The 26,231-nt window shown below is 38.1% G+C and overlaps 2 protein-coding genes across 3 annotated transcripts in view; one reads left to right on the top strand and one right to left on the bottom strand.

Moving 5' to 3' along the window:
- Positions 1–26,231, top strand: part of AKAP7 (A-kinase anchoring protein 7) — an 88,301-nt gene that overhangs the window by 18,077 nt on the left and 43,993 nt on the right. For both annotated transcript variants that reach the window (XM_056343852.1, XM_056343853.1), the window contains exons 6-7: positions 8,777–8,889; positions 19,363–19,507. In XM_056343852.1, the coding sequence (XP_056199827.1) occupies positions 8,777–8,889; positions 19,363–19,507 (258 nt within the window). The remainder of the gene's footprint in view (positions 1–8,776; positions 8,890–19,362; positions 19,508–26,231) is intronic.
- MSH5 (mutS homolog 5) lies at positions 12,247–16,171 on the bottom strand. The gene has a single exon (XM_056343850.1). It carries the CDS (start codon positions 15,599–15,601, stop codon positions 13,166–13,168), a length of 2,436 nt encoding a protein of 811 aa, XP_056199825.1. The 5' UTR covers positions 15,602–16,171; the 3' UTR covers positions 12,247–13,165.

The following is a 26,231-nucleotide window of genomic DNA, read 5'->3' as shown; positions in this document are numbered from 1 at the left end:
TGTGTCAAAATTATGTCTTGTATTCCTGCTCTGTGGATAGTATCCTGAATATGCAATTTTAGAGAGACAGCTGCAAGAGAAAATACTAGAAACTCTTTTCTGCTGGGCTGCTGTTGTCAGGATCTGTGTGAAAATTTCTATCAGCTCTTCCTGTATACTGCTGTGAGGTTATATATGTTTGACAGAAATTAAGTGTCACAAGTTTGCCTGTCATACAACTAGTCTCCCTGGAAAACTGCTGTTTTAAAGCTGAAACTTGCAGAAAGAAAAAAAATGTACAGTATTGCCTTCAGAATGTTAATCATTCTGTTGTCCATTGAACAGTAGATATCACTTCTGTAGCTGGTCTGATTTTTTTTTTTAGAAGATCTAAGTTTATGACAGAATTACTGTTTTGCTGCTTCAAGATTGTTTGGTTTCTGCTATGCTGTAAGGTGAATTTTGACTTCATGTGTTACATTCCGCATGAATGTTGAAGGAGAAATACTGATGACACAAGCAATAGGAAATATATGAAATTAAATTAGCTTCTTGTAAGAGCCCATTTAGTTCTGCAAATTATATGGGAATTTGTTTGATATCAAAAGCATCTGAATGTGGTACAGTATTATAATGGTCAGTGCACGTCTGCTAAGACCAATATAAATGTAAGTTTGCCAGAGACAGAAGTTCAGGAAAAGCAGAGCTAATATGGATCTTCATTTTGTTGCAATTTGTTAGTTATTTCCTAATAATCCATTACAAAACACGAGCATCATATAATTATGTACAAGGAATAGTGCTAAACTGTTATGACAGAAGTTAGAGGAGTTTTTTAATCACTTTTTGTCCAAGTCTTTTTAGAAATCCTGAGCTGAAAGTGACATAGACACTCACAGTGATTTTTAAAAAACTCTTCATTTCTTGTGCTTTGCTACACCACAGAATATTTTAAGTATATATAATAAATTAATAATTTCAGTTAATTCTGAAAAGGTAATGAATTATTTGACTTCGATTTTAATTTTGATGTTTACATTACAAATACTGATAGAAGTAGATAAGTGAATCCTGATTTTTAGCTGCAGGATTTGCAGATTTTGGTTTTATGGTCTGACCATGAGGGGGAGCTTGTATTTCATGAACAAAAAAGTTAGTCTTCCGTTTATGCAGATAACTATTTCATTTGCTTTTGGTCCTTTGTTTTTAAGAAATGTTGATTTGTTGGGGTAAATATTTTAATGCAGTTAGGACTGCACTAGAAAGACATGTAGTACACCTAACTAGTCATTTCCTTTAATTTCATATAAATGACATTTAGTCTAATATCACTAAATTGATTTTCCTAACAGTCTGTACTAGAGAGAGAGAAATGGAAAGCGAGTCATACTGCTCATCTTCTTCTCTAGGTTATGGCCTTACTTAAGTGTAAGCTGGCATTGCCACCATAACAAAGCAGTCCAGCCCCTTTTGTTGTGCTGGGGATTTGTGCAGCCACATGGTGAAGTCAGCTGTGGTTAAATTAACATATTTACCTTTTCCAGCTAATTTTTAACCTATTTAGTTTGCCAGTGTAGTTTATAGGTACACGACAGCACAAAAGATAAGGAGCAGTGGCAGGCATGGGTCTGGGGAGGAACAGTTTTGGCAAGGGTAATGGTTTATGAGCTTCTTTAAAGATTATGAAACCACACATTTAGAATCTATTTTAGGGTGAGTTGCATTGCCCTGACTTCAGAGAGCCTAGGGAAATAGTTTAATTCAATTAATTTAGTTCACTTTAGTTCCAGATGGCTGAAGCTAAGATAAATTAATTTTGCCTCTTGTCAGTTATTCTTGGGTCGTTTCACATGATGGAAAAACCTGAGAACTCAAAACTGCTGTATTTTGCTAATAAAACAACTGATTTGTACAAAGTGAACAAAAAAGCTGCTAGTTCAAATCCATAACAGTTGCACTGAAAATGTACTGCTCTAATGTTTGATTTTCTTCTAGTCCATGTGCCATTAGTTAGTTACAGTTCCTACTAATGCGTGTAGCATGATTTTGCTGGCCTGTACAGAAACTTGTGCACAGCAAGAAGAGAAATGTGTTCTGAAGCTGAAAGTGTCAATGTTCTGCTATATTGTGTGATGAATATAACCAGCAGAAAAAAATTCTTTAGTTGATTTCATTATAAGAGCCAAGACATCTATATGCTGATAGTACTTACTTTCCTGAAGGACTGATTCCAATAGACCTGAGCGTTGTTTATGCCTTTTGATACTATGAAGTTTTCTGCATGCAAAATTTTCCAGTTCAGCTTTGTGCTACATGACAATTTTCTTTGTTATAGGCCCCTTAACTAGAAAAATGCTGACAACAGGGGCAAGCATTTTAGTGAAGATGAACAGTCACTATTACGGTCTGGTATAACACCAGTTAGCATTATAAGTTTGCACTTCCAATAGATAATAGCTATTTAATACAGTTTGCTCTGGAGATTAACATTTTATTAGTTGCATGGGAATATTAAATGCTGTGCTGTTGCCAGATCTCTTAGGTCACCTTTTTTGTGTGTCATGTGATGAGTAGAAGAGGCTAAAGTAATATGCAAGAGCAATAGGCTGGGACAGAGGCCTGGCTTTGGAGCACTGTACTGGAGTACCTCTCCTGCCCTTTGACTCTGCTACTCTTCAAGCAGATAATTTTGATCAGCTGTGTGGAAGGAGTCAGAAAGAATCTTTTCAATTTGCTAAGTGATTTGGCTGTATAATGGCATTTTCAGCAAGGTACAGAGAGAACAGGTACAAGGGAAAGAATTAAGGTTTAATAGAAAGGAAGTTGGGGTAGCGGGAATAAGTAGAGGTCTGTTTGTAAGGCAAAAAGAAAATAAATCTTATGGGAGGATTTTGGCATTTACAAACCAGGTGATCCCTAGTTTGCTGTTGTGTAGTTAATGCAATAAATCTTGAAAGCTCCTGATCTGTGAATTCCACACTGACTCCAAATGCTTCTGCCATGTATCCTAATGTCAATGTCCGGTAAGACTCTAGGAGATGGCTATAGGCATGAATTCTCATTTCCCATACATAGTATCAATAGTGAGGTGCAAACAGCCAATCTTTTTTCATCTCTTGCTCTGCAACAGCTAATGACTGGGAAAGGGCTGCATAATGTTTATGCATATATATTATGTTATAACATAAGCAAAGTTTTAAACTGTAGCAAGTAATTTATTCAATTAGTAGTGAGTCTGAAACATCTTCAGTTTGTCACAGTATTTTGTCTTTGCATCTTGATGTTATAGTTTTTATTCTCACTGTAGATGCGTATGTGAAATATATAAAACACGCTTAACTATGTGCATATGTGGCTCTGAATCTGCCATTTAATTTCTTTTTGATCATTTATTATGAGGTGGTTTTGTTAACAACTGTCTGTACAGAACACATGCAATGATCTGGTTAAAGGCCACTGAACACTGCTGTATTATGTAAATAACGAAATTAGGCGTGCGGTTCACTATGTTCATTGCCTTCATTCCTCTAAAACACCCATTAGCGATCTCCACATTTGTTCCTTAATACTAAAAATGTGAAGCATCGTTCTCTGACAGCAAGGACAGCAAATGCTTTTAGATTTTAATTTACTTTCTTCTTCATATTGTGCTGCCAAATGCTGAATAACAATAACTTTGATAAATATGTCATTAAAATGAATCAATAAGATATCATTTTTGTTGTTTAAAAGAAGGTAATCTCACCCACTTCTTCCTGTGACCTTGACAAACTTCTAGGTAGTATTGAAATGGATTAAAGCTAGTAAAAGAACCGAGGAGTTTTACCAGGAAGTCCTACCTAAGTTTCCATTTCAGTCTACCACTTTGATCCTTCACTTTATCATTGTTTGACTTGTAAGACTTACGTATTGGTGTCTGTACACAAAGTGAAGATTGCTTGGTCCGGCTGCTCCTTGGATCCTACTTTGTGAATGAGCACGTCTTTCTTCTATCTATGTGTATGGTGATGGAGAGAAACAGAACAACCCAGGCATACTGCCGATACGTGTTTGAAATAACCATACATCTCACTGAAATGTGATAGTCGTATGGTACAGTAACAACTCACTGTAGAAAAGCCTAAGTAATATATAACTAAGTAGAGTGGAAGAACCATTGGGAAACTGGATTGACTGTGGTTTACCTTTTGGCACAGTGTAAAGCTGACTATTTGCAGAGGAATGGAGAACAAATAGCCTCTTTTCATATGGAGAGGTGAGAAGCAAGGCCTTGCCTTTCCTTTCCTTACATCTGGGAGATAAAACTCACCAGCACATAAGTAGTGACTGACCCTGGTTTAGCCACCATTTTTTCATCACAGATTGGAGATTGCTGAGGTGTTCAGGAGTCGGTGGATTTTGTCAGGCAGCAGCCAGGGAAACTCCTCAGGCTGATACTGTCCTTCATAGTGGTCTTAATTGTAGGATGATAGAGTTTGGTGCTTGATACAGCCATTGATTATATATTCCAAGCATAACACGATATCGAAAATATTTTTTTGATGTGTGGTGCTCACCTCTGGTGACATATAGTTGAGGTCGTGATAAACACCACATCTGAAACAAGATGGCTTTGAGTTCTTAATTTGCTTGGAAATTAGGTCTTGTAAGGCTTTGCAAATGCATTATTCTCAGTGCTATCAGGAAAGGAAGAATGACCAGAAGAGCTTCTTTGTAAGCCTTAAACTTCTGCTGATAGCCAAAAGAATACTCCTAAAAAACTAGCTAATAATTTAAAAATTTAAACATGGCTTACATGATAGTTATAACTGTAAATTGTCTATTGTTGGCTTTTCTTCAGTCCCAAGTGTAAAGTAAAAATTTTTTTTCAATAGAGACAGAATACTGTTTCTAGATGCTAAACCGTTTACTTGGGGGAACATGGTTTAGAGACAAGCAGAAATCAATAGACTAGAAGAAATTGTACATAAATAGCAGTTTTACATATCTAATGAGATCTTGGAAGAGAAGATGGCCATGTTTATTACAGAATATGGCTCAATGCAATTTTTTCTATGAATCATTCTGTATTGATCTAGCAGTTGAATTTTTGAGCCTTTCCAGTATATAGTGGTTCTAAGTAAGTTTCATATATCACATTTCAAGTCTAATTATGGGGAAACAGTTGTCTAATGGATTCAGCCGCATCTAGTGTAAGAGAGGCAGATGACATTCAGTAACTTTGACATTATAAAAATAAGGTACAAAGTGGTATTGCAGAGAAATTCAAATTGCATGAAAGATGGTCTGAAAGCTGTTCAGAAATTTGTTCCAGGAAGTCACTGAGCTTGTAAAAATAGCCTTTACTTTTCTGGGGTATACTTTGACACTGCAAACATTGGTCAGCCTGAGACTAATAAGGGAAAACGCAGAACTTGTTTTATTTTTCAGTCTAGTTAGTAATGTTGATGTCTGGAAGAAAGATGGCAGATCCTTGTTTGTTAAGGCCCATGGGCATTGTGTGTCTACAATTCTTGTCACTGGCCTCTAATTTCTTTCCATTCATGCAATGCCTGTCATAAACTTTAACCTTTGTTTATTTGCTAAGTCTTCAAATCCACTTTCATGCTGTCCTATAAGCTTGGAACTTTCCCTTGCCCACAGCATCTCTGCTTCCTTCCCCATTTCTTTTAAAACCCTTCTTGTGGCCACTTCAAAGAGCTGCATGGATATTAATACCATTACATTATCTTTTAACCTTCCTGTGCTCTCAGGAAAACATTTCCCTTTGTCCCTGCCCGCCCCGCCCCGCCCCTCCCCCCCTGCTTCATCTACTTAGACATCTTTCTATTTTTATTATCTTTGAAGAAGGAAACATTGTGCTAATTATGTTCATAAATCACCTTAACCAATAAAATATCACACTTTCCTTAAGTGTAAAATAGTACAAAACTGGGGCTATCTGTGGCCACTCTCTTGAGCCTGTGATGTTTAATAAAGACACATTTATAGTGTCGTATGATCAGCCTGCCCTGTTAAGAACGCTGAATTTTAAGTCCTGTGATCAGATGCACGTTGGCAAACCACTGCTCTGACACTAAGCTCTTACTGGAGTTAGGAGGGCACCCTCTGCGGTGCAGATCTTCACCAGCACAGATCTTAATTGTAGGGTGGGAGATAAGACGCTGCTTGGCATAAGCATGATGGCACAAAGAATTTTAGGGGAGAAAAAGGAGTGCAGTCCACAAGACCAAGTCAGAATATCACAGGTTAGCATAAACCTGATTCTGATAAGACTAAGCCTTTGCTGGAACACCAAAGTCAGTGAGTGCCCAAATGATGCAGTTCAGAGAATCAAACACAGGAACCAGAAAATGACTTTGTTGCAGATAATTTCAGTTTTAAATAAATGTTACATTTTATTAGCTTACCAACATTAGAAAATAAGCAGGCCATTGGATGCATGGAAATAACATGCACACTTTAACTAAATGATTTAAGGTGAACTTCCATATCTCAGTTTGAAGAAGCAGCAAACGTTTATTTGTAGTCCTCTGTTTTGATATGCTAATCTGTTGTTCAGCAGCGTTTCTGCACACAGCTGCACAAGAGCTTAGTGGGGATTCAATGAAAATTTAGAAATATTTCCCACAGACACAATTTAAAATAATACAAGTAGGTAAGCTGTACTTGTGTATAGATACATAGCTATATATATATATATATAGTATAGATACATAGCTATATATATATATATATAGTAGGTCTATAGATCTGGATACATAGTTGTGTAGATTCAGGTGCATGCATCTACAGATCCATGTAACAGTTATGCTTGTATATACATCAGTGGGCACAAACTGAAACAAAGGAGGGTCCCTCTGAACATCAAGAAACACTTTTTAACTGTGAGCATGACCAAGCACTGGCATAGGTTGCCCAGAGAGGTGGCAGAGTCTCCATCCTTGGAGATATGCAAAACCCATCCAGACATAGTCCTGGGCAACCAGCTGTAGTCCTGCTTGAGCAGGGAGCTTGGACCAGATGACCTCTGGTGGTCTCACTTCAGGCACTGTGGTAGGTTATTTTCAGCATCTGCCATAATAATATGACTCCTATTACCATTGTGTAAATGCTTCAGAAAAGTTTTAATCTGGTTGTCCTTTCGCTATCCTGTGAGTTAGAATAAAAGACTGAACTAATTCTTTTTTTGAAAAGTGCACCAGCACCTTGTATGTGGGGAGTGAAGGCTGAAAGAGAATTTTCAAGTGGGCCTGTTTAAGAGATGGCAGTTGGGTCTTTGATTGCCTTGGCTTTTTTCAAAATCCCAACTTTTGGATATACTGTGGAGCCTAAGGTTATAAATCATATGCAGCAGAGAAAGAGAAGTGAATTTTGATCTTCAGGTCTCAAGTGAATACTCTGAGCTTCTTCTAGGACTTTTCTGTTGCAAAGTAATTCATAAACTTGTAAAATCTCTTCTTAAGTGTGATTTCAAAGTAGCTCACTTAAATAGTTACTAGAGAAAAAAAATGGTAAGAGTAAGGACTCTGGAATGACATGTTACAGGAGCATGAACTGGCACTTATACTAGCCAGCTTTATATGCTTGTATTTCTCTTCCTTGGGACTTCCCTATTATTTTTTTTTTTCAGCCAGCTATGCTGTTTGTTTCCCAGTGTAAAGTTTTCTTCCAGGTGGGAGAATAAAGCACTTGATCTTTGTGTTACAGTTGAACTATCAAGCCAAGAGATGATACACTTAAATGCAAATCCATCGTTATTGTAAGGGTTGATTAAATTAATGTAATGGGATTGATCACACACACACACACACACCCCCCCACACCCCTTTTTAATTTTCATTCAAGGTTAGTATGAGTCAGCTAGACTACAACTAGTGAAAAATTGGAAGTTGTGTTTGCAAAGGAAAAAAATATTTTTTGCAGTTTTTCTGGTTTTCAGTAATAGAAATACCCTACTTACTGGTATTATCTTTGCCACAGGTTTTAACAATTTTATCTAAACTGTTTAAAAAACAATTATAACAGATTTTTTTCATTTAAAGTATTTCAGCTAAAAGAAACATGGACTACAATTTCTAAGTCATACTGAAATTTATTTCTGAGAAATGAAACATTACATTGGGCACATGAGTTGGGAAACAGTAAACCAGGTCAGTGTAGTAGAGTTGCTTTGGCGTGGACTGTAGGCAGATAAAATTGTACATTTAAAAATAGGAAATTAGCTTGAAAGGCAACAGTGAAGCTTAAAAAACCAAACAAGAATCATCAGCGTACCTGGTATGTTCTCTAATTCCGCCATGTAAATCCAGTGCCAGAATTTAGAGCTTTCAATTTCAGATTTCCTTTGGTCTGAGTGGAAGATTACCCAAATACTGATAATAGAACTCACCATAGAATAGTGATTTTTGAAGAGAGACAATACTGTTTCAAACTCAGAGTTTTCCTGAAGTTTCCAAAACTTCCAGTAAGAGTAAAACCTGAACAGTTCTAATGTTAAGTTCCTCCTATTTTGTTAGCAAAAGCAGACAGCGTGGACAGCTTACTAACAGCCATTATTCTAGTAAAGCTAAATTTGTGACCCATATTAACTGCAAATGTAAGACTATTTCCACAGGAAATACTGTGTGCCTTTGAATTTAACTAGAAATCTCTCTGCCTTTTAGTACTCATCTTGTTTCTTCCATGTGGAGTGGCTGTGACTCTTATTACAATTGAAAGTACATTTTTAAGCATTCTATCATGTAATATCTTTGTGACGTGAATTCCCCTTCCCCTCCCCCCCCCCCCTCTTTAGAGAGTATTAAGAAGATATTTCAAGAAAAGGGCATCTTGGCAGGAGAAGGAAGAGCTTTTAAACCACATCTGACCTTCATGAAGTTGTCAAAATCAACACAGTTACGTAAGCAGGTGAGCTCGCATTTCACATAGCTCAGCAGCAATCTAGAAGAAAGTTTAATCTGGAGACAAACAAAGGAGTTGCCTGTGCTATAGCATCATATTTTCTACTTTATAGCTGAAGAGGTAAGACTTTAAAATACTGATGTTTTTAAGAAAAAATAATCAGTACATTCTGCCATATAAACAATAGTCCTGTACAGTAATTTAAATTACCACTCTTGATATTCTTAGTACAGTAGTACCATGGTGTGCTTTTTTGTGTGAAACTATGCAGGACCAAAGGGTGAAAGTACTTGTTCAAAATTACAGAATTATTATTAGAGTGTAGATTATATGCATGCTGTTTGTTTGGATAGTTTTGTTTTGTTGCTGTATAGGAGAAAATAGGCAAATAAACAGCGATATTTATATTTGGATTATGAATAACAGGCAGACTGTCAATTCCCTTTATTGAGTATGATTTGGTGAATTTCAGAGTAGTGATGAAACACATCTATATTCTGTCTTGCAGACAGTTAATTCTTGCCTATTATTAGCTTTTAAAACAAAATATACAAATATATAAAAGTAGGTTATAATTGTGATAATAAATATATAGAAGCAATACTACTCTATCTAGTTTTTTATTTCATAACAGTAATATTGTATTATTTAACATAAGGTATATCTCCATAAATATTTGTTGCTGACATTGTATAGAATATTTTATGTGATCCTTTAACATTGACCAGGAAAATAATTTTCAGAAAAAAAATTATTTTAAAATAAGAATCAAAGTGCATAATATAAATATTTTAAGGTGGGTTCTTTTTCTCTTCATAGTAAGCATTAAAGAAAAATACTTTAAAACTTCATTAGAAATAACTCTAAAAAATGCTGAAGGGTCACATTTTAATTAAGTAGCAATATGTAAAATCAGTTGGAAGAAGGCAGTGGGATTTGCAATACATCAAGAAACTTCAAGTGCACACATACTTGCTCTAAAACAGAAATAAGGACTTGTTCACAGGTTGCAGGTGGTACATTATAGCTATTACATTTGTAAGCTCACATAAGCTTTTGCTTGTATTAACAGATGGGTTTTAAACACTTATTTTAAAAATCCACAGCTGTTCTAGAATATCAACTGCTTAGTAATTTAATTCTTTGGTTAAAACATCTGAGACAATCAGTGTGGGGGTTTTGCCATTCTTTTTTTCAGTTGTTTTTTGGCTGGTTGTTTTGTTTACATTTATCTGCCTTGTATGAACTATTAGCTAGGATGCATACTTTCTGTGTACTGATATTCACTGCTGCTGACAGAACCAGGTCAATGTCATTCCAAATCATCTTCCTTAGTCCTCCATAAGGCTGGATAATGCATAGGGTAGTCTAAAGATACACTTTACACAGTATAGAAAGATGCTATATATTAAAAATCTATAATTTTTTCTCTGTCAATCCACTGTTGGGCATAAGCACTGGTCTTTATTATAATTTTTTGGTTTATTGCATTTAGTGAGATAGTTTCATGCATTTACTGAAAACAATTAAAACCATGAAACATAAAAGGAATCGGTATTTTGTAGTACATTTTAATATAATGTCTAATTGCATTTTCAGATCATAGAACAGCATGAAAAACAAGGGGGAGTAGATGAAGATTACATGAGAAAGCATATAAAAGAGCAAATAGAACTGAAGTAGTTGAGCGTAGTTCACTGCTATAGCTTTATAACAATAATTTTTTTCAATGTAAGTTTCCTTATTTGAAGCAATACTCTGTTAAGCCAGTCTCCTCATAATGATATCTAAATTTCACCAAAGTTATCTTTTGGGGAAAAAAACCAAAACTGTTTTTCAAACCTTGGTATAGCTACAGGCATTTTTGAAATGTGTGTATTCTGAAAAGATTAATAACTTTCTCAAATATTTACAAAGCAAAGAATCTGAGAATTCAAAATTAGTAAGTATCTCAAGAAATCAGCTTTCCACTTTGAAGATACAGCATTAAGCTAAAAATGGTAAATGCAAAAAACTTGGAAACAGACATTAATAAAGGATAAAAATGTGAAATAAAGGGTTACTGTACCCCATTCAGCTTCTCAGATTAAAGAACTTACTTACCTATTCATAAGTGAGAGCAACTTATTCTTCATGCTTAGTTGGACAATTCTGTGATCAAAGGGGCCACTGAAAACTTGCCCAAAATAAGGAGGTGTATTGTGCCTCTAGGTGTCCTTGTGGAAGGAGACAAAGGGATATAATTTACTTGCACATGTTTACCTATTTCCACGGTTCTTTGAATGATAAGAATCTTGGGTTAGTATCACTGTCTTCTGTACAAAGAACCTAATGAAACACAATGAAAGAAGCAATTGGAGTTTTGCACTTGAAGGTAACATTTCTATTCCTGCTTCCCTCACTGGCCTGCTGTGTTGCCACAGGTCAGTCACAACCTCTGTTTTTCATTCGTCCAGACTGCTGTTTATTTCAGGACATATTGTGAGGCACGCTTGATAAATGCTGTGTGACATTTGGAGATCCTTTGATAGTGCAGTCCGAACTGCAAATACTGTGAAGTGGATTTTGTAAGTAGAAGATGACTGACAGCAAAATTGCTCTGATGGCATCTGCTTAATTAATAAGGAGTACAGTATATCTTTAGAATGTTGTATGTATAATTAATAAAAGAATATATTAGTGAGAAAAGTCCATTTGTATTTATAACACCTGCAAGTGTTGTACAAGGCCTGATTCACTGTTACCATTCAGCTTCAATGGTAACATCATCAAGGTGCTAGATCTTATTTTGTAGACAGCGTTGTTATGATTGCACAGGAAACAGCAGTAACTGCATGGTTCAGGAATTTATTCCTGTATTTTTTAATGTAAATTGTGTTAAACTTTTGCCACTATCCTAGTTTCATATAAAAATAACATAAGGTACTTATTTTTTAATAAAAATTCCTTCATCATGAAGGAGGAAATTCCACACTGAATCAAACCCAAAGCAGTCTCCGAATTCAGATCTTTTTGATGTGCACTCATGTTCATCTTTTTGCTACCTTCAGCTAGACATACCACATAAGATGTTTAATACTGATAATTTTGAATGTAGTTACTTTTTTCTCATGTAAATTTTCTCTCAATTTATATGACATTAATTTTTTTGCCTTCTTGAAATCAAATGTGGCTGAAGAGAGATTTAGTGTATCTGCTGATGTCTTTTATAGGCCGTACTGTAAGCAGTTACAGCAAGTTTGGCAGTCAGATAATAAGCTATCTAATGTCTCCTCTGTCTTACTTAGATAAGGAATCTCAGGCATTTATCTTACTGCAGGAATGATTATTACTTCTACAGTACTTAGATATCATGTCTCTTCATTAATTTGTTAATTTTTGTTGCATATGCATACATCAGATACTGCGCTCAGTAAAGATCCTCTGCATGTCAAGAGAAGTTAAAGGGAATCCTCCCCTTCTGGTATTATTCCTTTAATGTTAAGTTTTACTCAATACTGGGAAATAGAATATAAAATGTGAATTTCTGTCTTACATTCCTAGTATAGTTTTTGGTTTCCTAGATTTGTAATTTTGCTTTATTTGTACCCATATGGCATAGATACATAGTTGTACCGTATAGAACCTTACAAGAAGAGGGTGATTCTCAGTAAAACCAAAGCACTTCTGTTTATCAGTCCTCACTGGTTCTGACCTCCAGCATTCTTTTTATAAAAACTCCTGGGACTCTGGCATTTTGCACAGAAATGCTGGTATAAGAAAAGCTGTAGAGCTCATTAAATCCCTTTGTTTTTCTGTTTATCAGCCTCTACATCAGTGGTTTTTATTGTGACAACTGTTACTTGCTGATATAGGAGTCTGAGGCACACACCTAGTTGGAATCTTTGATGCTGATCCTAAAATGGCTGCAGCTATCCCTTTGGCACAATACAAAACAATAAACACTTTGCTTTCACAGTCTTATGAGACCAGCAGAAATGTTTTTTGTGATTTTTTTTACCATATTTTTTTAATCTGAAGATCTAACAACAGGGGCAGAAAACTGGGTGACCCAACAGCTGGAAGAGGTTCTTAAATTCTCTGTCTTCCTGCTTTCCCACCATTCACCCATTGCAGAGATATGTAACTACAGTACTTATTTTAAACAACAAGAAGAAAGGATGTAACTATAGAGAGTTTGTTACAAGCTAAAGGTAGCGTCAGTCATTGTTCTTTAAATTACCAAACTCTCCTGCTGAACATGGTAGATACAATGTCATCCATGCATTTACACATGCCCATGTTACAGGACTGAGGCTGCAGAAGCCAGCACCTCGTTACACATGAACTCTTGTAAGTCCACATGGGGATCATCAAGGTCTAGGTGAAGAAACTTTTCCACAACAGACTTGCATTTTTCCATCTGATCTCCTTTTGAAGGATGATCAATACGTTTGATAGCTTTTCCATTACGAATCAGTTCTGACACTTCTACTCCTCTTTCAATAATTTTGGCTGGCATTCCTGCCAGTGCAGCAATGTTGGCAGCATGACTAACAGTGGACAAGCCTGGTTTGATCTGGTAGAAAAATACCAACTCAGCTCCATCTTGGTGGGTCTCCATGGTCAGGTACTCCAGAAGAGGTGTGTCAGGCAGGAGTTCTAGCTGCATTAGACTGTGAAAATTAGTGGAGACAAAGACCTGTGGACACTGTGTTCCTTGACTGATCCAGTGCCTAAGGACAGCAGCCAGGAGGGCCAGGCCATCCAGCGTGTTGGTCCCTTTACCAAACTCATCAATAAGTACCAGGGACCTCTCTGTGGCATTGTTTACTGCCTTGGCAACCTGGTTAAGATCAATCATGAAAGTGGAAAGCCCTACAGAAACTGACTCCCTGCTGTGAATTCTTGTGTAAATCCCATCAATTATGCCAATCTCTGCCTCTGCTGCAGGGACATAACTGCCGATTAGAGCCATAAATACTATGAGACCTACTTGTTTTAAGTAGATGCTCTTTCCAGATGAGTTGGGCCCTGTGATGATCTTTATTCGTCTTGTAGCCTCGCCACTGTTTGCAGGATTGGCCACAAAAGTCTTTGCACATAGTTCCATGAGTGGATGTCTTCCATCCTTGATGTGAAAACCATGGCGGTGAGTAAAGCGTGGCCGGCAGTAGGCGTTCTCCCGAGCCATCACTGCCAGAGCTAGTAGCACATCTAGGTGTGCAGTATACTCAATCACACTGTTAAGGACTTCAGACTTTTCCAAAATCTTTGTCTGCAGCTGATGCATAATAAGTGTTTCCTGGTCTCTGATCTCACAGTGCAAGTCACCGAGCAGTCTGTCTAGCTCCTTAGTCCTATCACTTCTGTAGTGCAGTTTATCCTCTGACAAGAACATGAAGTCCAAGCCTTCAATTTCAAAGTCACTCTTATCCACCATAGTTGGTAGCCGTGGAATGGAGAGAAGAAACCCAATCAAAGGAATGTAGATCACACAACAGGAGGGGATATGATTGTCCAAGGTCTCCAATTCTTTTCGTGCCACTTCTGTAAGGAAGTCTGACAGTCCCATCAGCTTTCGTTTCTTCGCGTCAATGGTAGGGTCCACATTGGGTTTAACAGTGAAGCGGTTCTCTGAGATGCTGCCTTCAAAGTCCACCACTTTGCTGATTAGACTAGCAATGTAGTGGAGATCATCAGTGAAGACACGTGAAATAGTCTGAAAGAGTTCAATAGTGTTGGGCAGAGAACGACATGTGTCTCTAAGGCACACTGCACTGCATGCTGTCTTATAGAGTGCTTGCCAGTCACTAACTTTTGTGTGGGAAAGAGTCATTCTTTTTAGAATAAGAGGCACGTTTTTAATATTCTTGAGGCAGCCTTGAAGAGTGAGAACTGTTTCATGGTTCTGAGCCAGCAGGAAGTAGTGGATAACATCTAGACGTTTGTTCAGCTCTGCCAAGTTCCGAGTAGGTCGTGTGAGCCACTGCCTCAGCAGTTTTTCTCCCCATTTGCACCTGCAATGATTTAAAATTCCATATAAACTGAATCCTTCTTTTAATCCACTGGACAGTTTGTACACAGAAGGATGGATATCACTTTTAAATATCTGCAGGACACTGTAAGTATCTTGGTCCATATTCACAGTATCTGACAGCACAAACTTTTTAAAGGCCAATATAGGAACTGCAGTAGTGCTTTCTTCGAGCTCAACTCCAATCCTTCTCCTGTCTAGAAACTTAAGGAGTCCCCCGAGGGCTCGTATCATGAGTGGACTCTCAAAAGGGATGACTGAGGACAAGTAGAGAATTTTCTCTGTTGCAGTCATATGAAATGGGATAAATGGAAATTGTCTAGATAGGATCCGTTGCTTGCTGACTTCTAGGCCAAAATCTATGTTGGGAAACAGGACAATTTCTGGTTTTCCTGTATCTTTATCACTAGCACTAGCTGTTAGGTTGGTCAGGAATTTGGCAATGTTCTGGTCCTGTTTTGCACTGGTCACTATGCATTGAGGATTAACTTCCTCAATTACTTTTTGCAGTAGCCTGAGGTCTTCGTTATCAGGTATGTCAGGCATGAAGTAGACTGAGCAATCTTCTGTATCATAGTAAGTAATTGCCAGCTGCCCTGCATACCACAAAACAGACATGTGTGTCTCAGAGTGTTCTTCATCCTCTCGTTCAGGCCCAAGCAATGGTGGCAAAGCACAACTCTGGGCTGATGTGGCACTCATTCTGCTGGAAAAAAAATATTTCTATTCACAACTCATCCAAAAAGTCCTGAGAAGTAACTGTAATTGACAACAGTAGGTTAACACTCTTTCAGTCCTATCTAAGAATCTACCAGGAATTAAACATACATGTTACCTGTTCAAGTGAAAAGATGCAGCCCATAACTACAGCCGCCATCTTGCTTCCAAGCAAGGTGTGACTGAGCTCACTACCAGCAGTGCTGGAATAGTTTTACAGTTTTTCTTTGTATCCTTTATTTTAGTAAGATATGTGTGCTCAAATGCCCATAAATACAGTAATATACATGGACATGTATATCCACATACAGTATCATCCTCCCTCAGAGTTGCGGGACACCCACATGCACTGACCACAGCTCCTCACAACAATGCAGCACACTGGCTGTCGTTTCGGGGTCCGACCCTGGTGTTTGTGCAGCACCACCACATAGTACCAGCTTCTATACAAGTACATAACGTACTGCACCTGGGCTCAACCATACTAAACAGTTTCCTCTGCTGCGTCCACAGTTCCTGTCAGCAACGCACTTACAACCCTCTCCCGCTTCTCCGTTCTAGTCACTCTTGTCACCACAGATGGGCATCTCCTCTCGGCGGCTGCATCTCCTTGCAGCCCAAAGTTTTATCTTGACCCCCTTCCCCCCCTCCGCGGGCAGGTGCTTGGCGCTCCCCGCGCTCAGGCCTCCCCGCCGCCCCGCTCCTGTCAGGAAGGCGCTGGGCTGTGGTGCTGAGCCCGCCTCCGCGGCCGCCCTCCCGCCCCGCCGTGCTGCCGGCAGCCGCCCGGGCGCAGGCCCGCCGCAGCCCGCTCCCGTGCAGGGCCCTGTCGTCATGCAGGGAATGGGCACCCTCAACCTCTCCTGCGGCCTCCCGGCTGAAAGGGAAACACCCCTCTCCGCGGGCCTCCAGCTCCTCCTGCCTGCCCCCGCCCCTGCCCCAGCGGCGGCTAGTACTTCCCTCCCCGGCCTCCTCGGGCCTGCGCTGAGGGGAAGGGGATACGGTTGGTGGAAGCCCCCGAGCAGCCCAGCCCACTGCCCAGCAAGGGGCGCAAAGCTCTCAAGTATTATTTCCGTGGCCTGCCTTTGCACCGCCTGCCAGTGCTCCAGTGGGACCCATGTCTGTGCCTGCCTGCTGCCCGGCTCCCCAGTGTTTACCTCTTTCACCCATTGCGCCTTCTGCAGTTCACTTAATGAGCTACTAAGAGCAACTGTAAATGACGCCTCAAGGGACGCCTTGAGTAAACTCCCAGTACTGCCTTGGCCTTCTGGGAGCTGGGTGTGGTGCTGGGAGTCCGGTGTTTTGGCTGCGGGGTCTGGTACATGGAAACTGAAGCTGCTTGCAGGAGAGTGTTGGGCACCTTGCTTTGCACCTGTGTTAAGGCCTGTTGCCACTTGAGCCTGCTGGCCCCTGGTCCCACCAAGAGTGAAACGCTGCCTGGCCGCCCGCTGGCTGCAGCCATGGGGACCCGGTGCAGCTGGAGGGTTTAATGGCAGGCTGGGGGTGGCAGGCTGCACCTTCCCTTCCTGCACGCAGAGGAGGCGCAGAGTTAACGAACATGACTGAGCTACCAAATGCTGTCTCATTGGTGTCCTGCCAGTCTTGCAAGAGGTCCACATGCAATGCTTCTCCAGGCCCACATTACACAGGCACGCCCCTTGAGATTATAGCATTACAGTGCTTCCTCAAAGGCAGGTGTCTTTGTCCTCCTTCCAGCACCAAACGCTTCAAAATGGCCTCTCAAGTACTCGTGTTTCTCACCCTCCCCCGATTATAGCATATCTCTATAATCAGCATCTCTGACTTTCCCATGTGGTAACAACTCCCTTTCATCTCTACTGCTCCAGACCCTTTCAGTTAAGAAATGAACCGTGACCTTCCCATGTACCTGCATTGTTTCATCGGTTCATGTCTCATTACAAAAGTGCTCCAGAAATTGCTCCAAGTTACTAAAAATACCAGTTTTCTTGTGGCTGCTTTTCCAAATATATTTCAGTAGTGCATCACAAGCATAACTCAGTTCTTGAGCATTCAGTATTTGATTCACACCTTACTGATCTCTTTTTGACAAGCAACATCCCAACCTCTTGTAATTGGTATTTTTTTTATTGGAGTATGAGTGGTGATTTTGATCTTTTCCTCATTTCACTCCATGAGTACTCAAGGCTTCACATTTTGACAAGTGTTCTCCTGCCTGAAAAGGTCTTTTTTTATTACTGATTGATGGCTAAATGTATTTCAAAGAACTGTGAGCTAAAAAAACAAAGAATAATGATTTAACTTCAAAATAGCCTTAGTACATAAGGACTAATCTAGCCATAGAGTATCGAATTTTAAATAATGACTGTGAGGATAGAATAAATGTAGACTTCCAAGGAGATTGTGTACCTGAAATGAAAAGCATCCACCACCAGATGTCAACGTTTCAGAGATTAAGGAAATGGAAAGACAAATTTCTGACCTTTGTTAAATTGGACTTTAAGGGACCAAAAGTCTTGATTTAGTAAAGGGGACCAAAAGTCTCTAATAGAGAATCAAATGTGCAGGTACTTAAGCAAAGGGCTTCTGAAGTCAATAGTTTTGTACCTAAGTAAAAGCTCAGTAGACATACCAGCATTGAGCCCATCTTGCACATGAGTAGTTGTAAATGAAACACCACAAGAAATGCGTGAGTGTGATGCTCAGATGAGCGGATAAAGTGTAAGGGAGGAGACAGTATCTGTCCCCTTTAGGGGTGTCTGGTGAGGGACCTTTTCAGTGTAGAAGGGTATAATAAGAAAAGGAGGAGGCCCTAAACAACACAGAGAAACAAACTTTACCAACATATGATAAGGAAAGCAGTAACGAGCCAAAGCTGGTCAGCCACACAGGCTGATAAGGGCACGTGGAGTGTGAGGATGTTTATTTCAGCGGGATGTCTGGTTGAGAACCTTGTGAAATGGGACGGTAAGGGAAAGGGGGAAGCCATAAACAAAATATACGGAGACACAAGCCTGTCAAATGTAACACACAAAACCAAGAAACAAACCTCATCGGTCACACTAATTGGTGGGCAAGAAGCTGCAGGAAAACCAGGACTTTGCAGCTGCTGGGTGTTGGTGGGTGTTGGTGGGATTGTTCACATGGGTGGGGGATGTGCAGGGGAAGGGGATGAAGAGGAGCAGAAGAGGACTGGACAGAATGGGCTGTAAAAGGGGCTTGTCCTGTGTAAAACTGGGCAGGTGGGCATGCTTGTCTGACCGAGCTGGTGTGCTGGGTGCTGGCTGTTGGGGGCAAATGTCTCTTCCCCAGACTGTGTGTAAGGGATGTGGGTGTTCACTGCCAAACCTCAAGCTGGATCAGCCAGCAAGTGGGGGAACTGTGCGGTGGGTAAGGGGGCCTTGTAATAGCATGCCCAGTGTTCGCAGCAAGAATAATTTCCAGTTGCAGGTTCCATGAAGACTTGCAAACTGTGGGAAATTAAAGCAGTTGTAGCATTGTGTATGTCGATTTGTATCCTACAGGACTGAAGAGGGAGGGGTAGAAAGGAGGAATAATGACACTTTTATTACATTGTTTAATATCTGCACTAGGCAGTGCTTAACTAAAACAGAAGATTTGGCACATTATTGTTTCAATATTCTTTCTGCATTTTGAAGTATTTTCCATCCTAAATATACCTCTGGTTTAAATGAAAACTATAGGAGTTAAATATAAAAATTCAGTCTTCTAGTAGAACGTCTAATTAAATTTTATGTTGCTATTTAAAGGTGAAAAAAATTGACTCAAGCCTGTATGAAGATTTTAAAAGCCATTATTTTGGAGATGAAGTTTTGCACCGCCTAGATCTTTGCTCCATGCTGAAAAAAAAGCAGCCAAATGGTTACTACTACTGTGAGTCTTCTATTGTTTTTGGTAAGTACATCTTCCTTTTCCTCTTACATCATTGTGTCTATAACTTAAATGCCTGAAAAGCCATTTTTTCTGGAGTGTATGTTAGGCAATTCTTGTAATAATAGCCTTGGAGTCTGACAGAATTATGTTCTTCAATCCTGGCTCTCCAGGAGCACTGTGCAGTGCTTTTGCTGACAGCTAAAGTTTACTTTCGACTGTCCATCCCCAGAATCCAGTTCCATTTCTCATCCTAAAATGAGTGAGATAAGTGAGATGTATCACTCTCCAGAGCGGCTCATCTCTCTGTTAATGATAGAGACAGCCTGTATGACTAAGTTAGATTAGATGCAGTAATTACAGATCATTAAAGCTAAGTGGAATGTCTCTGGTTTGGCAGAGATGTGACTTTACTTGGACTATATTCATATACAGGGAGAATTTCAGTGGTACAACAGATTTCATAACTGTTCAGAATACCATCAAGACTTTAGACATTTTATGGGCACTTTGCCTAGATTATTACAATACTAGAAATCACAGTTGTTTCCTTCTGCTTCAACTGAACAGAAGCTTCACATGCCTATGATTAATATTCTGGGCTTGTCTTCTCATTTCTGCCACAAGTCATGTATAGTTGGAACTTCAGGTGGTACGCATGGAAGGACTAAGAGACTATGGGATGGATAATGGCTTGTACAATAAACCTTTCTCTGATGGTTAGATTCCCAGTAGCTGATAGTGGATCTTGGGGCTGCTACTAGTCATATTAAGGACATGAGTTTAAAACACTCTCAAGTGGAATAACTAGAGAATACTGAGAATTTTTTCTCAAATGTAGTCACACAATTAATCTAGGAATGTATTGTTTGATGTGTTAGGAATATCTTTAAAAATACCATTCCTGAACCTGCAGATCTTTAAGAGATCAGATGACGTGGGAACATGGTCAAGCAGTAATACAGCAAAATGCAAAGTTTTTTATATTAATTGCTTTTTTCACCTGTCCTAATTAGTCTGATTCTTTATATATGTCATGTTAAAGGTGAGTCTCGAAAGACAGGTTTGTAGCAGGGAACAGGTCATGGTGTTTGGCAGCCAGTTTTTATTTCTCTTCTCTGTACTGGTGCAGCTTGGTTTTTAGGTTTCTGGGGTTTGGGGCTTGTTTTGTTTTGTTTTTTTCTGAAGTCATGTCAAAGGTTGAATGTAGTGGTGTTAGAAGACATGGGATACTGAAATTCATACTAAAAGTTCATGTGAAGATATCACTTTGTCTTTTTTATTTAGAAATAGAAATTTAGAAAGAGCAAAATGGTTTGGCATGGTGTCAGTGAGCAATAACTCCGTCCCAACAAGAATATGGACCGTCTTAATAAAACTTAATAAAGCAAAGTCTTAACTCCGACCTACTTAAGGAAAAGAGAACATCTGTTCTTGTATGGATCCTCTAATAATAGGAAAGAACTGAAAAATCTTTTACAAGAAGCCTCAACAATAATATGCTTACTTAAATACTGTGATAAATTTGTTCTTATATACCTTGCAATGTTTCTGAGATTTCTGGTAATAAGCAGTAATATAGAAAAAAAAAATGTCCAGAAATCATTCTAACAAGCAAATTATTCAGTGGATCTTATGTTTCTCACTCCAAAGCATACTAGCTTTAGTAATGAAAATATTAATGACCAAGGAATGATCGTATCCTTAGAAAGAAAGAACAAACATGCAATGTCAGGGAAATCTTCGAAGACCATTGCCATCCCAACTAGCTGAATAGAAACATCTTCACTGGAATCTTTTCTTGAGTGGACAGTTTTAAAGGAAAGCCCTGTCTTCAGCCTTAAGTAATAAGGAGTCTCAAAAAGATGAAAACAACTATTTTTTATCAAGATACATCCTTAAGGAATAAGAAATTTCAAAAAGCCTAAATGATTTTATGATTCTGTGAAGATATGTTATTAAGGACAAAGAAATCTCAAGAATATGAAGACTTTATGAATGTACAATGTCCATCCCCGAATTCTCCAAAACTTTTAAATGTGCGATGAGCATAAAAGGAAAGCTTCTGATCCAGACACCTCTTCTAGTTAATCTAATTGTGATGGAAAGATCCAAGTTGCAAAAGCTTATAATTGACAGAAATACACATGAATAATGCATTATACTTTATTTTTTCTAAGCACATACTGTTTTTTTCATAATCATAAAAACTGTGCCTGTTTAATAGGTAGGTTATACCTGGTGCTTCACCTGCTGTTTTTCAGCTGCTTTTCAAGTTCTGGATTGTTTCATTCTTAATGCTACAAAACTGACACTATGTTGGAGACGAAGGGTGTTCATGAACAGTTAGTAATACTTAAAAATTCCTGTTGTTTGGATTAGCTTTACATAAATACCACTATTAAAATTTAGTGCTGGTTCCAGGACTTCGTGTAGGGCTTTGGTGATGACGTGGTTTCTGCCTTGTGGTAACTTCTTCCCCTATGCTGCAGCATTGCTGGTGGAAGTGCTTACTGGTCTTGAGGACCATTTGAGGATTTAGGATTAAATACTTACACAATGCTTTAGTCAGGCACTTTGCAAATGCTAATTGCTGTTAATGTTTTTGCTTGCATTTAGGGCCACCTTTCTTTAGCTTAGGTAGACCTACAAAACAAATTAAAAGCAGTACAGAAGGAAAAAGAGTAGGATGTCTGTTTAAATCAGTGGCAACACTATGGCAAAATACAGACCAGTCAAAATCAAAGTCAGATATATTTATACATATCTATCTATCTATCTATCTAAACATATTATCATATTTATTACCTTGTGTTATGCATGTTTCATAGTTATGTTTATATTTGTTATATAACTATATATCTAATGTCTTCTGTAGGTTTGTACATTCAAATATTATTTATGTGCATCCAAATGCTTAGAGAAAGGAAAATTACAAGATTATTTAACATGGTATAAAATTTTTAATTTGAGTGAAATTGAGGTTCCGCTATTCACAAATACACTTAAAAATTATTTTGAAATATTTATCTGATGAAGGAATTTGGTAAATAACTCATTACAAATAAAAACTCTTTAGTAGTCTATGTGGTAGATATTGACAATGTTTTCTCAAAACATTTGTCTAAATCTCTCCTCTTGAACTTGTCTTTTGACTGACATCTCAGAATAGTTAAATGAGATAGTCTTTCAGCTGTCTTTTGAATATGATTCCCATTAAATGGTTTATAACATCTGTTAATCAACTTGTATTCAAAGCAAGAATTAGATGCTTGTTTGGCTTCAACTTAATCCTGGTATGACAATGCATAAAGAACTCATGGGAAGTATAATTTTCATAGTCTGAACACCGTTCTTCTCAGAATTATCTTTACATGTGTACTATATCTGGCTTTCTTCAGCCATAGTATTTGAACAGATGTTCTTCACTGATACCACATTAAGAAAATGTAGTATTATTATCCCCACTTTACTCAGTCCTATATTGACATAGAAGCATTGTGCCCAAATACATGCATTTAATTTTGTACATAATATATATTTAACTAAGACCAATAGGAGAAGGAAAACAGCTATATTTGAAAAGTTTAAATGACTCATTTTTTATTTCAGAGAAGAGGAAACTATATTTTAATGAATGTTTAAGAACTCATGTTAAAGTGTTTTAAAATATGATTTGAATAGGTGTTTTAGTAATTAAGATAGCTAGGATATTAAAATAAACACAGGAGGGAGTTAACGCAGTTTTAGTAATACATCAGAAATAGTGAAATTTGAAAATTACTTAATACAGACAAAACACTGCATCCAGCTCCTGTTCTTTCTATATGTATGTGTACTCAAGCAGTTATCTTCTTTCTCTGAAGTGCACGGAAAGCACAAAAACAGAATTTACTTTTTGTTAGTTAGAGTTTGAGCCAGAGTTGAGTGTTATGCATCTAATAAGATGAAAGGATCTAGAAAGAGATCAGACTATGTTAGAAACAGGGATCCATACACAACAAAGAATTGCATACTACCATTGCTAGTAAGTGCCATAACGTGTAATCAGCTTGGTAGCCACACATTTGAAAAACATGTTTAAAAATATGGGAAGCATAGAAAAATTAATATAAATAATGGCAAAGGTGAAACACCTGCTGAGCTCCAGCAATATGCACAGCAGTTAAACAGGCTTTGACAATATGTTACAGAGCAGCATCCACTATCTTCAGCAGAGCCTACAGATCTGCAACAGATTTTCCTGCATCTGCATGGCAGACCTGCAGGGTATGTATTCAGGAGTTAAAATTTGGCATGACAGCGCAATAATGTTCATCTTCCAAGTAGAGCTCAGTTTATTCTTTAAAGCAAACAAAACAGCAGACCAACAAAGTGTCCTCCTTCAGATAACCCACCTCATGGCTGCTGTTGTGTATCACCTCAAATCCCAAAGAAGACCAGTAAACGCTGGAGTAAGTTGAGCTTCTGAATATGTACTCCTTCACCTTTATGTCACAGTGAAGGTGATCAGTAGACCTTCTGACCACCAAAGGGAGCATTATATAAATCTTCTTACGTTAAATATGCCATTAGCATGAAGTATCTCACTTAAATTTTCAGGATCCCCTCATGAACTTTTTTGTAGACTTGTTTCAAAGAAATTTTTTCGTAGTAATATAATGTAAAATGAGATTATGTACACATTAAAGAAAGTTATCACATTCAAAGCTGTATTCAGCCTGTAAACTGTGATAAGGTTCTCCGAAGTGGCCAGTAAGGACAGATTTATATATCACACTTCCCCTGTGCTATCTCTGAGGTAGAAAAACTTAAAGACGTCTGCTCCTTGGTGGACACCACCCAGCAGGTTACTCTTACTTTCTGCACATTCAGAACTCATATATCTGGAATGTGTGCCAAGCTGAAGATTAAAGTGCTATTACAGTTCCACTTAACCCTTGCAATCTAGCAGTAGCAATATGGAAATTAAAATATCAGACTACAAACATCTGTTTTATCTGCATAAAAGCATAATAATAGCGTAAAAGGTAATGCTTCTTGCTGCTGAAATATCTTAAACAGATGCCTTTCTAAGTTGCAAAACATTAGTGGGTCAATTTACATTTCACTGGAACTATGTACAGGTTTAGTCTCCAGTCAGATGTTGTCATTGAGGTACTTTCTGCAGTCTCTCTGAAATGGGAGACACCTACAGGAAGTCATTCATCCAACCCTAAAATGTTTTGTAAGGCAGGCAAGATCTAAGAGGTGTCTAAGATAGACAAGATGTAGGTCTAGGATACATTACTTGAACAGTTGTTAATATTTGTTAATTAGCTTGCTTGCTAATTTTATATATATTTAAATACGAATTTTCAACTAAATGACAAAAAGATGCATAATATTTGCAGGCTTCATGTTTCTGAGGAAAATCGATAGCACTATGGACAGAACATGTTACAAACAAGATTTATTCTTGCTGATTGCTGCTGTTAGGCTATTTGAATCATTTAAGTAACTTGTTAGTTACCTAAACTTTTAATAACCTCGAGTTAGGATTCAGCGGTGCAGTTTATGTTTCCACATTACATTTTACATAGCCAGGCAGCTGCTCAACATCCATGTCTCAAAGAACAAGATGTTCCTGATAGTACCTTGTATAAGAGCTTTCCAGGCTGAAGATAAGTTTAGTCAGCAATAGGTTTGGGGGATACCCACAAAGAAGAAAGAAGTACAGAGGAAAGAAGAGCAGAAGAAAGGACTCATCTGTACCTGAAACAGAAAACCTATATATGTCACTCTGTGAACTCAAAACAATACTGAGAAGAAATAGAAAACTGAAAATAGAAGAGTTGGAAACCAATTGATAGTTGGATAAGATTGTCAGCATCCCTCAGTTTGCTCTTTTTAAAAAATGCACTTACACTGTCAAGCAAAAAATACAGTAATATTCATTATAAGGGGAGAAGAGGGTTCAAATACAGTCTGCAATATGAAGTTTGCCTAGTTTGTCTGACATCTTTTTAAAGTGGCACCAGCTTTAAGAGAAAGGCTGGCATTTGTCACCTTTAGATGCTCTCCTGCTTCTTTGTCTACAGATGGTTTGACCTAAATGTGATTGATTTTATTTGTACAGCAATTAGACATTTTCTCACATTGGAAACAGCAATAGTAACCAAATAAATGCTGATTTTATTGTCCAGATTCTACATCCTGCAGAATTACATGTATCATGTTGGTTTCTTTTACTCTCCTCCTTAGTTGCATGACAGTGAATCACTTCTTCTAAAATAATGTCATTCTTTGATTTTATCTGTTATCTGTCCTTTTTTCTTCTTGTTCTGTAATTTCAAAATACTCCTAGGTCTGTTTCTTTCACTTCTTGATTTTTCTTTCCTTGATAGTCTATTTGTAGGCTAGCTTCTACTTTCTCCACTCTGTTAGGTTGTGAATAACTGCTCTTAAGTTTTTTGCATATCTATGGCCCTCTTCTCAAATTTTAATTATTAATATGGCAGTCATACTGCTTTTGGATAAAAATGTCTTGGGCAGCTTCCCGGGTCTATTTCTTAACATTCAAAATTAGTAATTAATTCACTGTTTGTGTTGAGTTTGTCCACAGCCACTGCGATTTTGTGCATGCAGTATGCTTAATAACTTTGCCTACATAAAAAGGAGCAGGTACTGTGTGCTTATCAGCAAAGTCTTCCCATAAAGCACTATTTCTTAGCAATCTCATGTGGTAGAATATTGACTTATAAAAATT

Source organism: Falco biarmicus, chromosome 6, assembly GCF_023638135.1.
Source record: "Falco biarmicus isolate bFalBia1 chromosome 6, bFalBia1.pri, whole genome shotgun sequence".
Taxonomy (NCBI): domain Eukaryota; kingdom Metazoa; phylum Chordata; class Aves; order Falconiformes; family Falconidae; genus Falco; species Falco biarmicus.
The sequence above is the reverse complement of the archived record's forward strand: the minus strand, read 5'-3'. Positions and strand labels throughout refer to the sequence as shown.

Coding starts and splice junctions, on each gene's coding strand:
- MSH5 (XM_056343850.1), bottom strand. CDS start 15,601: ATGAGTGCCACATCAGCCCAGAGTTGTGCTTTGCCACCATTGCTTGGG.